Raw genomic sequence first — 12,231 nt, 5'->3', positions numbered from 1 at the left:
CTGCCATGAGTTGATTTCGGTCACTTGCTAAGGCCTCAACTCTCTCCCCCAAGGCATGAATAGCACGCATCATGTCTTGCATCGACGGTTCCTGAGTGCTAGGAGGGGGGTTAGGAACAACCACTACAGGGGAAGTATTAGGTTCAGGGGCATGTGGAGAGGAAAAATCTACCGACCTAGAAGAACTTCTCCTTACCCTATCTCTCTCTAGTCTGCGTGTATATTTATCAAATTCGATAAAATCGAATTCCGAAAGGCCCACGCATTCCTCACACCGATCTTCCAATTGACAGGTTTTACCCCGACAATTGGAACAAACAGTGTGAGGGTCGAGAGAAGCCTTTGGAAGACGCCTATGACAGTCCCTAGCATTACATTTTCTGAACTTGGGAACTTGAGAAGGGTCAGCCATTTTGAATTAGTCAAGGGAAAATTCCAAAAAACGATCTAAGTCATCAACAATTAATCCGATTCAAAAAAGAGTTCAAGGATTTATTTGAAGAAAAACACCTGTACTGCGAAAGCTCAAACCAAATTAAAGTACTTCACCAAATATGATGGGAAAAACTCCAGGTTCAACAGCGAGTAAAGTACGTCTTGTCGACACGTCGACAGAGAAGAAATTGAGTCTTTGTTTACATCGAGAGTGGTATCTGGCCGACAGTTGGCGCTGGTGGGCACACCCGCAACCTGTATAGCGATCGCTGGCGAGTTTTTACTGTATGTGTCTGTCGAGCAACAGAGTTGCAGCTATTATATATTCACCGGCTAAGTTAAATATTTAAAAACTCAAAGTATGATTGTAAGTAGGTCAAGGACCGTGGGAAATCAACATCCAGATTTTTGGACTGGAAATGTCTCCAACTCGGTTAATTTTTTATTGCAAGTTTATTTTTAAAAAACAATTCTTATCTCTTTTTCCAATTGCACAAAAAACTGACATATTAAGGGACTTAAAATATTTAGTGATCAATATATCCTAAGGAAATTTTCTAATTCTTTACTGTTTTGAGTATTTTTCTCCTATCTAGTCTTCAACTTACATTGTAGAACGTTTTGAGGTTTATTAAATTTCTTATTCCTGATCTGGAATTGGAATTATTAAACCAAGTGTTATTTCAATATAATATTTTTTGACAAGTAAGTTGATGTATAAAGCACTGTAACTTTATCTAGTTAGATAATTAAGAACCTTCTTAAATCACATGGGAAAAGGAAATTCTTGTACATTTGAACAAAATGATTTGTGCTAAGGAACACCCATATTTATAGTTAATTCTGTCCTGTAATTAGTCTTATGAGACTTTTTAGGAATTTTTTTTTTAAATGGTCTTGGTAGCATAGAAGACTTCAAGTGTGCAGCATTAAACCATTCTTGAAATAATGGACTGAAAATATAAGAAAAAATAAACTTTATAATGGTATCTATCTTAGCACAGGCAATTTCTTCTGTTGTAGTAGCTTCGAAGATTAAGATACTGTAGTTTGAATTTGGTAAAAGGGGTTAGAAAATTAATGATGGTAGGCTTTGGATGCAAGTGGCTGGCAAGGTCCATATTACAGAATAAGTGCTGAGTGGGACCAGATGGGAGTTTTGGCAGAAATTCAGAAAGACAGAAGAGGCTGGAAAGAAGTAAAAGTTTACACCACCATAAAGGAAAAGTCTGCTTTAATCTGCTGGTGTAATAATGTAAATAACCATACTGTACTGCAATTACCTTTGCTGCTTCTGTGGCGGCATTGTTTGCCCTTGCAGCCTCTGAGCGTAGCTGAGCCTGAAGAGCTTCCACTTCATCCAGGACCAAAACAGAGACGCGCCCCATGCGTCGCTCTACAGCCTCCAGTTCTGAAACTCTTCCCTTGGAAAAATCAAAACCGATAATGAGTTAACTGTATCACTAAAGCTAAAAGTTGAAATGATTTATATTCAATACTATTGTATTTGGTATAATATAATTGAGACTTGGCACACTACTGTACTGCCTTTGCCATATTGAACAGAACAAGTTGAGCTTTGGGGTTGGTGAAGTTGGATGTCTTACATATGACCTATATGCAGTACATTATTTGAAGTTGATTTATGTTTATGGAGAATAATAAAAATTCTTAAATTATTTTCTTCCTAAATGGTAAAATTTTCAAAATACATTGCAAGTCTACATTTGGAAAGAATCCATGTTCAGAGTACATTCTTACGAGATTACAAATTGAATTAAATTATCTACAAGACTCACTTGTAGCTGTTCGATTTGCTGGTTCGCATCCTCCAGCTGTTTTCGGACTTCCAGCAATTCCTCTTGTGCTTCAAATTCATCCTCTTTGGCTTTATTTAAGTCTGCTGTAAGGCTAGCTATGTCTACTTCAAGGTCTGCCAACAAAAATTTATGATTATAGTTTAGAAATGCATACAGTACAGCATTCTGTATGTATCAGCACCTTTACACACACCTTTGTACATAATTTTCATTTGAACATAGTCCAAAATATTAAGTAAATAGAACACTTTTATTTGCAATATGCTCTTAATAGTAATTTACATACATGACATGGTAATGCCTGCCCTTAGGAGGCATTTTTCAGTACAGTAATGCATTGCTGTAATAAGGCATTTTAAGGGGAAATTTTCATTTATGTCATGTGACAATACTGTAAAAAGATTGATGTATCATAGTAAAAATGTTATTTTTATAATAAAATAAATTTTTGAATATACTTACCCGGTGATTATAATAGCTGCAACTCTGTTGCTCGACAGAAAACTCTAAGGTAAAATTCGCCAGCGATCGCTACACAGGTTGCGGGTGTGCCCAACAGCGCCATCTGTCGTCCAGATACCTAGTACTCAATGTAAACAAAGAACTCAATTTTCTCCTCGTCCCACTGCGTCTCTATTGGGGAGGAAGGGAGGGTCCTTTAATTTATAATCACCGGGTAAGTATATTCAAAAATTTATTTTATTATAAAAATAACATTTTTCAATATTTAACTTAGCCGGTGATTATAATAGCTGATTCACACCCAGGGGGGTGGGTAGAGACCAGCAAAATATGTTTACATTATTATGAGCTAAGAATTTTTATTTCATTTTAGAAGTTATCAAAATAACAAAAACAAAATAAATAGGTACCTGGTAAGGAAGTCGACTTGAACAATTACTCTGCCTTTTTAAGTACGTCTTCCTTACGGAGCCTCGCGATCCTCTTAGGATGCTGATCGACCCCTAGGATCTGAAGTATCAAGGGTTGCAACCCATACAACAGGACCTCATTAAAACCCCTAATCTAGGCGCTTCTCAAGAAATGACTTTGACCACCCGCCAAATCAACCAGGATGCGAAAGGCTTCTTAGCCTTCCGGACAACCCAAAAACAACAATAAAAACATTTCAAGAGAAAGATTAAAAAGGTTATGGAATTAGGGAATTGTAGTGGTTGAGCCCTCACCCACTACTGCACTCGCTGCTACGAATGGTCCCAGTGTGTAGCAGTTCTTGTAAAGAGACTGGACATCTTTCAAGTAAAATGACGCGAACACTGACTTGCTTCTCCAATAGGTTGCGTCCATTATACTTTGCAGAGATATATTTTGCTTAAAGGCCACGGAAGTTGTTACAGCTCTAACTTCGTGCGTCTTCACCTTAAGCAAAGTTCGGTCTTCCTCACTCAGATGTGAATGAGCTTCTCGTATTAACAATCTGATAAAGTCTGACCAAGCATTCTTTGACAAAGGCAAGGATGGTTTCTTAACTGAACACCATAAAGCTTCAGATTGGCCTTGTAAAGGTTTAGTACGCTTTAAATAGAACTTAAGAGCTCTAACAGGGCATAAGACTCTTTCTAGTTCATTGCCTACGATCTCCGATAAGCTGGGGATATCGAAAGATTTAGGCCAAGGCCGAGAAGGCAGCTCATTTTTGGCTAGAAAACCAAGTTGTAGCGAACAAGTGGCTTTTTCTGACGAAAATCCTATGTTCTTGCTGAAGGCATGAATCTCACTGACTCTTTTAGCCGAGGCTAAGCATACCAGGAAGAGTCTTAAGAGTGAGATCTTTCAGGGAGGCTGATTGTAACGGCTCCAACCTGTCTGATATGAAGAATCTTAGTACCACGTCTAAATTCCATCCAGGGGTAGCCAAACGACACTCCTTGGTGGTCTCAAAAGACTTAAGGAGGTCTTGCAGATCTTTATGTTTGGAAAGATCTAAGCCTCTATGCCGGAAGACCGATGCCAACATGCTTCTGTAGCCCTTGATAGTGGGAGCTGAAAGGGATCGTCCTTTTCTCAGGTATAAGAGAAAAACAGCTATTTGAGCTACAGAGGTACTGGTCGAGGATACAGAAACTGACTTGCACCAGTCTCGGAAGACTTCCCACTTCGATTGGTAGACTCTAATGGAAGAAGCTCTCCTTGCTCTAGCAATCGCACTGGCTGCTTCCTTCGAAAAGCCTCTAGCTCTCGAGAGTCTTTCGATAGTCTGAAGGCAGTCAGACGAAGAGCGTGGAGGCTTTGGAGTACCTTCTTTACGTGTGGCTGACGTAGAAGATCTACCCTTAGAGGAAGACTACTGGGAACGTCTTCTAACCATTGAAGTATCTCGGTGAACCATTCTCTCGCGGGCCAGAGGGAAGCAACTAACGTCATCCTTGTCCCTTCGTGAGAGGCGAACTTCTGCAGTACCTTGTTGACAATCTTGAACGGTGGGAATGCGTAGAGATCCAGATGTGACCAATCTAGGAGGAAAGCATCTATATGTATTGCTGCAGGGTCCGGGACTGGAGAGCAATAGATTGGAAGCCTCTTGGTCAGCGAGGTTGCAAAGAGATCTATGGATGGTTTTACCCCAAGTGGCCCAAAGTCTCTTGCACACATCCTTGTGGAGGGTCCATTCGGTTGGAATTACTTGCCCTTTCCGACTGAGACAATCTGCTATGACGTTCAAGTCGCCTTGGATGAACCTCGTTACTAGGGAGATGTCTTGACCTTTTGACCAGATGAGCAGGTCCCTTGTGATCTCGTACAACGTCAGTGAGTGGGTACCTCCTTGTTTGGAGATGTACGCCAAGGCCGTGGTGATGTCCGAGTTAACTTCCACCACTTTGCCTCGAAGGAGAGACTTGAAGCTTTTCAAGGCCAGATGTACTGCCAACAGCTCCTTGCAGTTGATATGCATGCTCCTCTGACTCGAGTTCCAGTCCTGAGCATTCCCGACCGTCTAGTGTCGCGCCCCAGCCCACGTCCGATGCGTCCGAGAAGAGAACGTGGTTGGGAGTCTGAACAGCCAGGGGAAGACCCTCTCTTAGGTTGATATTGTCCTTCCACCAAGTCAGACAAGACTATCTTTTCGGAAACCGGGATCGAGACCGCTTCTAGCGTCTTGTCCTTTTTCCAGTGAAAAGCTAGATGGTATTGAAGAGGACAGAGGTGTAGTCTTCCTAGTGACACAAATTGTTCCACGGATGACAGCGTCCCTACCAGACTCATCCACAGCCTGACTGAGCAGCGTTCCTTCTTCAGCATCTTCTGGATGGATAGCAGGGCTTGATCTATTCTGGGGGCTGATCGTCTTGTTGTTCAGCAACGTCCTCATCAGAGGGTTCCTCATCCGAAAACTGATGAGGAAACGGCAACGGAGTGGGCAACGTCTGGCTCGCTGAGTCCGGTCGCACTGGTGGATGCGTGACGGAGCCGGACGCAATATCATGGAACTGCTGCACAGTCTGTGAACTGTCAACAACCATGGGTGCGCGAGGAAGCACAGCGTCAACCCGAGACTGTCTAGACCGTCTGGGTTGTGCAGTCAACACCCTACCGGGTTGCTGAGGTTGACGCACTGCGTCAAAACAAGTCACCTCTGCTGGTTGTTGAACGTCCTGAACGTCAACAACCACCTCCGAGCGTCGCTTAACGTCAACGTGCGGCTGGCAACCCACACTGGGTCGCATCGGTGGAGGAACCACCTCAACTGGCAGACGCGAGTAGGTTACCTCAGCGTCAACAGGGCGCACAACCGACCGGTTGGAAGGTTGTTGGCCAGAAGGTTCGGTAGCAACCTTCTCCGCATTAAAGTCCTCTACCAAGGACGCAAGCTTGGACTGCATGTCTTGCAGCAAAGCCCATTTAGGGTCTACGGGAGCAGGTGTGGCAACAGACGGGGTTAGCGACTGAGGCGGTACCGTTTACCATCCCTGAAAGCCTTGTTATGCGTGACATAATTGTACAGCAAAACTTCAAAGGCTCGAAAACAGCTGTGAAGTTGACCTGTAAACAACTTGGAGCGTCTCCTGGCCAGGCGCCAGGGAGAGTCTACGAGAATTGAGAAGTCTATCTGGGCAGAGGCATGAACTCCCAAGCCGAGAACTTCTCTCGTGTCATATCAGACTCTCGCTCTATAAACCAGTTTAAAAGAAGGGAAAGCAAAGGCTGTATCCCCCAAACTCCTCCTGGTGAAAAACCAGTCGCCTAGCCAACGTAAAGCTCTCTAGGAGAGCGAGAGAGCACTAGCTTAAAAACAACGGCTTCGAAGTAGCTAGGCCTAGTGTAAGCTCTGACGTTTAGGCGAACGAGGAGCAGCAGTTACAAAAAGATCCGGACAAAGATCCTTAAAAAAAATCATCATGATTTAATTAAAGTCCATAGGAGGCTAAGCAGCTTTAGGCTCCTCTCCATCTGACAGAGTCCTCAAGGGAATATCAGTAGGAGGGGGAACAGCAACTTCCTCATCTACAGGAACCTTGTCCGATAAAAGCTGAATCTCAAGCAAGGGAGAGACCTACCGTGGTGGCAATGCTTTACAAGCAGAGTCCACACTCACTGGTGCATTAGTAGCGGACCAGAACGCAACGTCATGTAACTGCTTGACAGTCTGTGAACTGTCAACAACTGAACTGTCAACCACAACAGGTGCGTGAGGACGCACAGCGTCCACTCGAGACTGCTTTGACTGCCTAGACTGAGCAGTCAAAACAACTCTAGAATGCGGAGGTTGACGCACAGCGTCAAAACAAGTCAACTCCGATTGTTAGTGAACGTCTTGAACGTCAACAGGAGCCTCAGCAAGTGGCCTAACGTCCAAATGCGGCTGAAAAACCACACGAGACCGCATCTAGTGTGGTTCTAAACAACCTGACTGACGTGACTAAGCTACGCCAACGTCAACAGTAAGCACAAAGGAACGTTAGGTTGGCTGAAAGCCAGGATATCGATGAGATAAACGGCTAGACTCAACGGACTAATCGGCAGAATAGTCTTCCTTAAGGGAGGCAAGCATATACTGCATGTCTTGCCATACAACCCATTAAGGATCAACGGAAATGGTTGTGGTAAGAGACGAGGGTAACGTCTGTGACCGCAACACTTTGCCTACAAAAAAAGACTCTCGGAGTCTGCGTTACGCTTTTGTTAGGCGGCGAGCAGTTATCCGATGACTGCATAGGGTCAGAGCTGTCCTAATGGTTGTAACCAGGACGCTGGACCTGTCCTGAAAGGACTGACTTTCGCTTAAGGGCTTCGAAACCTTGTGACAGGTTTCTTATGCGAAAAGCCTTCGGATGACGAGGAGAAACAACGTCTCTCTCGTCTTATGGTAGGGGAGATCTTGGTAAGATACACCCGATACCATAGAGGGAAAAACGTCTGTTCGTTGGTCAAGGCCTCTCGAACCCATAAGTCGTTTGACATTACTTCTCCCCTGGGCTTGGGAGCATGTAAGAGGTCCCGGACTAGGTGAACGACAGGCACGAACAGACGAACCCTCGGACGCAACACTGTAACACTTTGCGCATATCACTTTATCACTTCGATTTTCTGTTTTGCACATATTTCACTGAAATTTTTACTGATTTCTACCTGAAACACGCAATTCTACCCTTCATTAAAAGGTAGTAATTGCGAAATCAGTCGTATAATGCAAGCTCATTAATACCAGCAAAAAACAGAAAACATATTTAAAGATAAAAAAAAAATCAGTGGCTGGGAAAGAGACTAAACACTAGTTCATATAACTACGTTTTCAATCTCTCACCGCACATAGCCTGGGGACGAGAATAAAAAACTAAAACGTTTTATCCTTCCTCCCCGTACAGCGACTAGGGACGAGAGTAACACGAGAACAACGTTACCCGCTTGAACGGAACGTTTTCTCTCCTCTCTCTCCCTCCGTCTCTATCTCTCTCTCTCTTTCTCTCTTGATTTCGCACCTAAGAGAAGAGCCCAATTATATTTCGTCAAAAAAACATGTTATTTGACTAAAGGAAAAAACTTAAAGGTTTTTCAAATATAAAGTTCCTTTAAAATAGAATTTAAAACATTTAAGCTAAGAAAGAATGAACAAAACGTCAGAATCGATTTACTCTTACTGCAAAGTGAAACCGTGATACTCTCTCTCTCTATCGTAACGATAGAGCGCATGTTGAACGTCCTGAACGTCAACAACTGCGTAGCATAAATAAACTAAACGTTAGTTCATCTTTGAAAACAGTACGAAGACTATCAAAGAAATTCTTTCATAAAATATTAATTTAAAAGGTTTTAAATCCTTAGCTCTTTAAAAGCTAATTACGATATAAAGGGCTCAACGTTGATTAACTTCGGTTTCCAAGTTAGGACCGCCTACTCTCAGGAAAGGTCTATATAAACAAAACATTAAAATTATTTTTATATGTTTATAATAAATGGAAAGTTAATCGAAGAGGCCTAATAAAGGCGGAGAGATATAAAATATATAGAGGAAAATCTATAACGTGATATAATTACTAAAAGCCTAAACACACTTCCGCTAAGGGAAGGGTCGGCCATTTAAAAGTGAAAGAAAGTCCATACTCTCTTTGTCACCATAATTAAATCTATCCAAAACGAGTTCAAGATTTAAGATGAAGATAAAACACCTGCATAGCGAAAGCTCAAAACTAGAATAGTGTACTTCACCAATTAGTTGTGAAAACAAATCCAGTTTAGCAACAGCGAATAAGCACGTCTTGTCGGGAGCACGACAGAGAGAAAATTGAGTTCTTTGTTTACATTGAGTACTGGGTATCTGGACGACAGATGGCGCTGTTGGGCACACCCGCAACCTGTGTAGCGATCGCTGGCGAATTTTACCTTAGAGTTTTCTGTCGAGCAACAGAGTTGCAGCTATTATAATCACCGGCTAAGTTAAATATTGAAAAAAGCCAAGTACAGGTACTGTGATAAATAGTTATTAGAAAAAAATTAATATTCAACAGGGAAAGAGATAAAAGACAAGACCCAAAAGGTACCTGAAATAAAATCAATGCTTCATGTTCTAAAGAGAAAAACTACAAAAACAAAGAAATTGTCTATCATTGTTTATGAAAGAAAAGAATTGGAAGACTTTGTGAGACAAAAAAAATCAATCAAGTAAGTACTAAAGCATATCAAGGCAGCTAGATTAGACCTCGCCTAAGGTCATATTTCTTCATTGGATTCCAACGTGAGCTATGCAAGATAGACTAGGTTATTGACCCTCTATACTAGGATGTTGTTCCGTATCCTTATTGGTTGGAAAACATTTGAAGGGCATGTCTTCCTATTTTAGTTGGATAGAAGCTATACAATACAGACAGACAATATTAAGTGAAAATTTATGCACGAGTTGTCGTGCCTAGATTATCAAGAAAATTATAAATTTTGACAAATATATAGTATACCATACTCGCTAAAATGTGACATGTTTATAAAACAATCTACTAAACAAAAACTCTCTTGAATAATACAATCATATAATTTATGATTAACCTAACAAAAATAAAGTCTAGTCTTGATATGGTTGGATGAAAATTTGCATATTTTTTTAAGCTTACAGAAAACCATTGCGACACCTCATAATTAGTTATTCCTGAATATAACAATTTTCTTTGAAAATAAATTTAACATGATATCTGGTTGGTAAAGACTTGTAACCTTTTACCTTACTGTAATAAATTCATACACCCATTTGACATTACAATAATATAAATAATGATTCTGAAAGTCTTTAAAATTTCACACTGGCGACATACATACGGCAGAAATAACCTAACCGCGAAAATATTTAGAGCTGTCTTTATACCTTTAATCTTTGCCATTAACCTGGACACCTCTTGTTCCTGTTGTTGCTGGAGTTCGAGAACCTCCTGCTTGTCCCCAGAGTCGAACATGCTGCCCAGGGAGGAAATGTCCAGATCAGGCGAGGTCTCTGCCACCTTCTGGAGAAGCATAGCACTCTGGCGCTTGAGTGTATTTGCTTCCCTTCTCAGGGCTTTGTTCTCACGATACCACTGCACAGGAAAGTAATGCCGATTAATGCAGGGACATTCGTAGCCAAGCAAAGCTGCGCCTCTTTGAAGGTGTTGGGGCAGGAAGGATATTTCGTAAAAATAAGAGGCTCTTAATAGCTAGTATAGCTACTCGGACTGCAGATCATGATGCAGGGAATTAATCAATTTCAAAGTGAATTTCTTTATAGTTAACTTATTACATTGTCTGTCACTGATGGTCATTTCTGTTAACAGTTACATGGTGAGTGTATAGTCAAAATAATGATTGATAATCATATGAATTGTTTATAGTACATGTAATTTCAAGGTAAAAGAAACACAGTTCACTGATAAACCAAGTTATGGCAGGTAAGCTTACATAGACATCAAGATGCATTTAGTTCAATATAAGAGTTGCAAGAGAATATGGGAAATACCTTACACTGTACTGTATACCGAACCAAGCTAAATATATATCATGTTTTTAAAGCTATCTTTAAAGCAATGACTCACAGATTTATAATAAATTCAGTACAAGTAAGATTAAAATTTTATTTATTTAATTAGTGTAACTACAATTAAAACTTGTAAGTATTATGAAGATATCTCAAATAGTGAAGAATAAATTCATGGAAACTAAAATATAGAAATAAGATTAAATTAATATGGAACTTAGGTAGTAAAAGCCAAATATGCTATTACTGTACTTCCAGGGTGTGATGAGCTGAATGAAAATTGAAGATATACTATAAAGTACAGTATTTTCAAAGTATATAAGGATAAAACATTCTATTTCTAAAATTCCTTTTTTTGTATGGTTAAAAATATGCAAACGAAAATATGTAGACCTTTTAAAACATCATAGGACATTATTCTACAGTATTATTTTACTTAGAAGTTAAAAAAATGAAGAATTTAGTCTAATTTCTGTTGATTATTGGTTAGGCATCAAACTCAATCCCTTTCAGAATTTGATCTTTTTCATTGGTGTGTGTATGTGTGTTCTATCCTAAACTGACCTCTGTTGCTCTGTTGAAAGCTTGGGTCATGGACTCTGCCTCAATCTCGCAGCGTCTGCGCAGCTCGTCGTACTCATGGTAAACTGCCTCCGAAACTGTTGAGACCACTTTCAGTTCAGTTTTGTCTGCCAGGAGACGAAGAGAGAGGAAGACGAGAAGATAGGAGAAGAAGAGAAGTGTTCCAGTCGAAGGAAAAGGAGAACAAAGCCAGGCAAAAAAATAAAAGGAAGGAAAGGCCAAGGAACTGCCACAAAAAAGACAGATTAAGAGAGATAAGGAGAGTTATGGAAAAGGTCATTTACAAAAAAATCTACAAGTTGCAAAATTAAGATTTTTCTGTCTATGGGTTAGCATTCAAGGTACACCATCATGCTGCTTCTGGTCATGTTAAGAAATAATTACTTAAATTAGAAGTATAAAAAAAGAGGCACCGAAGGAATTAAAGGTCTTTACAAGACATTATCCAAACTTCATGAAAGTAATTGCTAAGCATCTAACCTTTAGAGATAATTCGAGAAAAAAAAACGTTTTACCTTAGTTGCACCTATAGAATGATGGTATTCTCAAAAAGTGTTTCCTAATTAAAAATATATAATAGTGTCTAATTAGTAAAACAATGTTGGCATGCATGTGATTTACAAAAGAATATTTTTTAAATGATAGTAATTCTAAGAAAATACATTATACTGGTAATGATTCTCATAAGACATGATGAAAGTATAAAGGGGGCATTGAGAGATACAGTAATGTTATCATGATAGTGACTTCATTATATTAATAGAAGTTCTCACAAAATATAATACATTTAATCTTAAACATAACTGTCAGAATTTGAAAGTATTCACATTTATTTTCAAAATAAAACATTTAGCACACATTGAATATGTGTGCGGCCAGTTATTATAGCCTTCAGGGGCCCTTATAAACTTTTTAAAGGTTGACACAGAGTGAATATGGTGT

The 12,231-nt window shown here is 40.1% G+C and overlaps 1 protein-coding gene across 1 annotated transcript in view; it reads right to left on the bottom strand.

Moving 5' to 3' along the window:
• The window catches only part of LOC137647858 (shootin-1-like), a 70,376-nt gene that overhangs the window by 23,306 nt on the left and 34,839 nt on the right, over positions 1–12,231 (bottom strand). The window contains exons 4-7 of the mRNA XM_068380813.1: positions 11,272–11,366; positions 10,066–10,273; positions 2,235–2,368; positions 1,719–1,859 (exon numbers count right to left, since the gene is read on the bottom strand). Of these exons, the coding sequence (XP_068236914.1) occupies positions 1,719–1,859; positions 2,235–2,368; positions 10,066–10,273; positions 11,272–11,366 (578 nt within the window). The remainder of the gene's footprint in view (positions 1–1,718; positions 1,860–2,234; positions 2,369–10,065; positions 10,274–11,271; positions 11,367–12,231) is intronic.

The sequence above is a fragment of the Palaemon carinicauda genome, chromosome 10 (assembly GCF_036898095.1).
Source record: "Palaemon carinicauda isolate YSFRI2023 chromosome 10, ASM3689809v2, whole genome shotgun sequence".
Lineage (NCBI taxonomy): Eukaryota > Metazoa > Arthropoda > Malacostraca > Decapoda > Palaemonidae > Palaemon > Palaemon carinicauda.
This window is presented reverse-complemented; position numbering and strand designations above follow the sequence as displayed.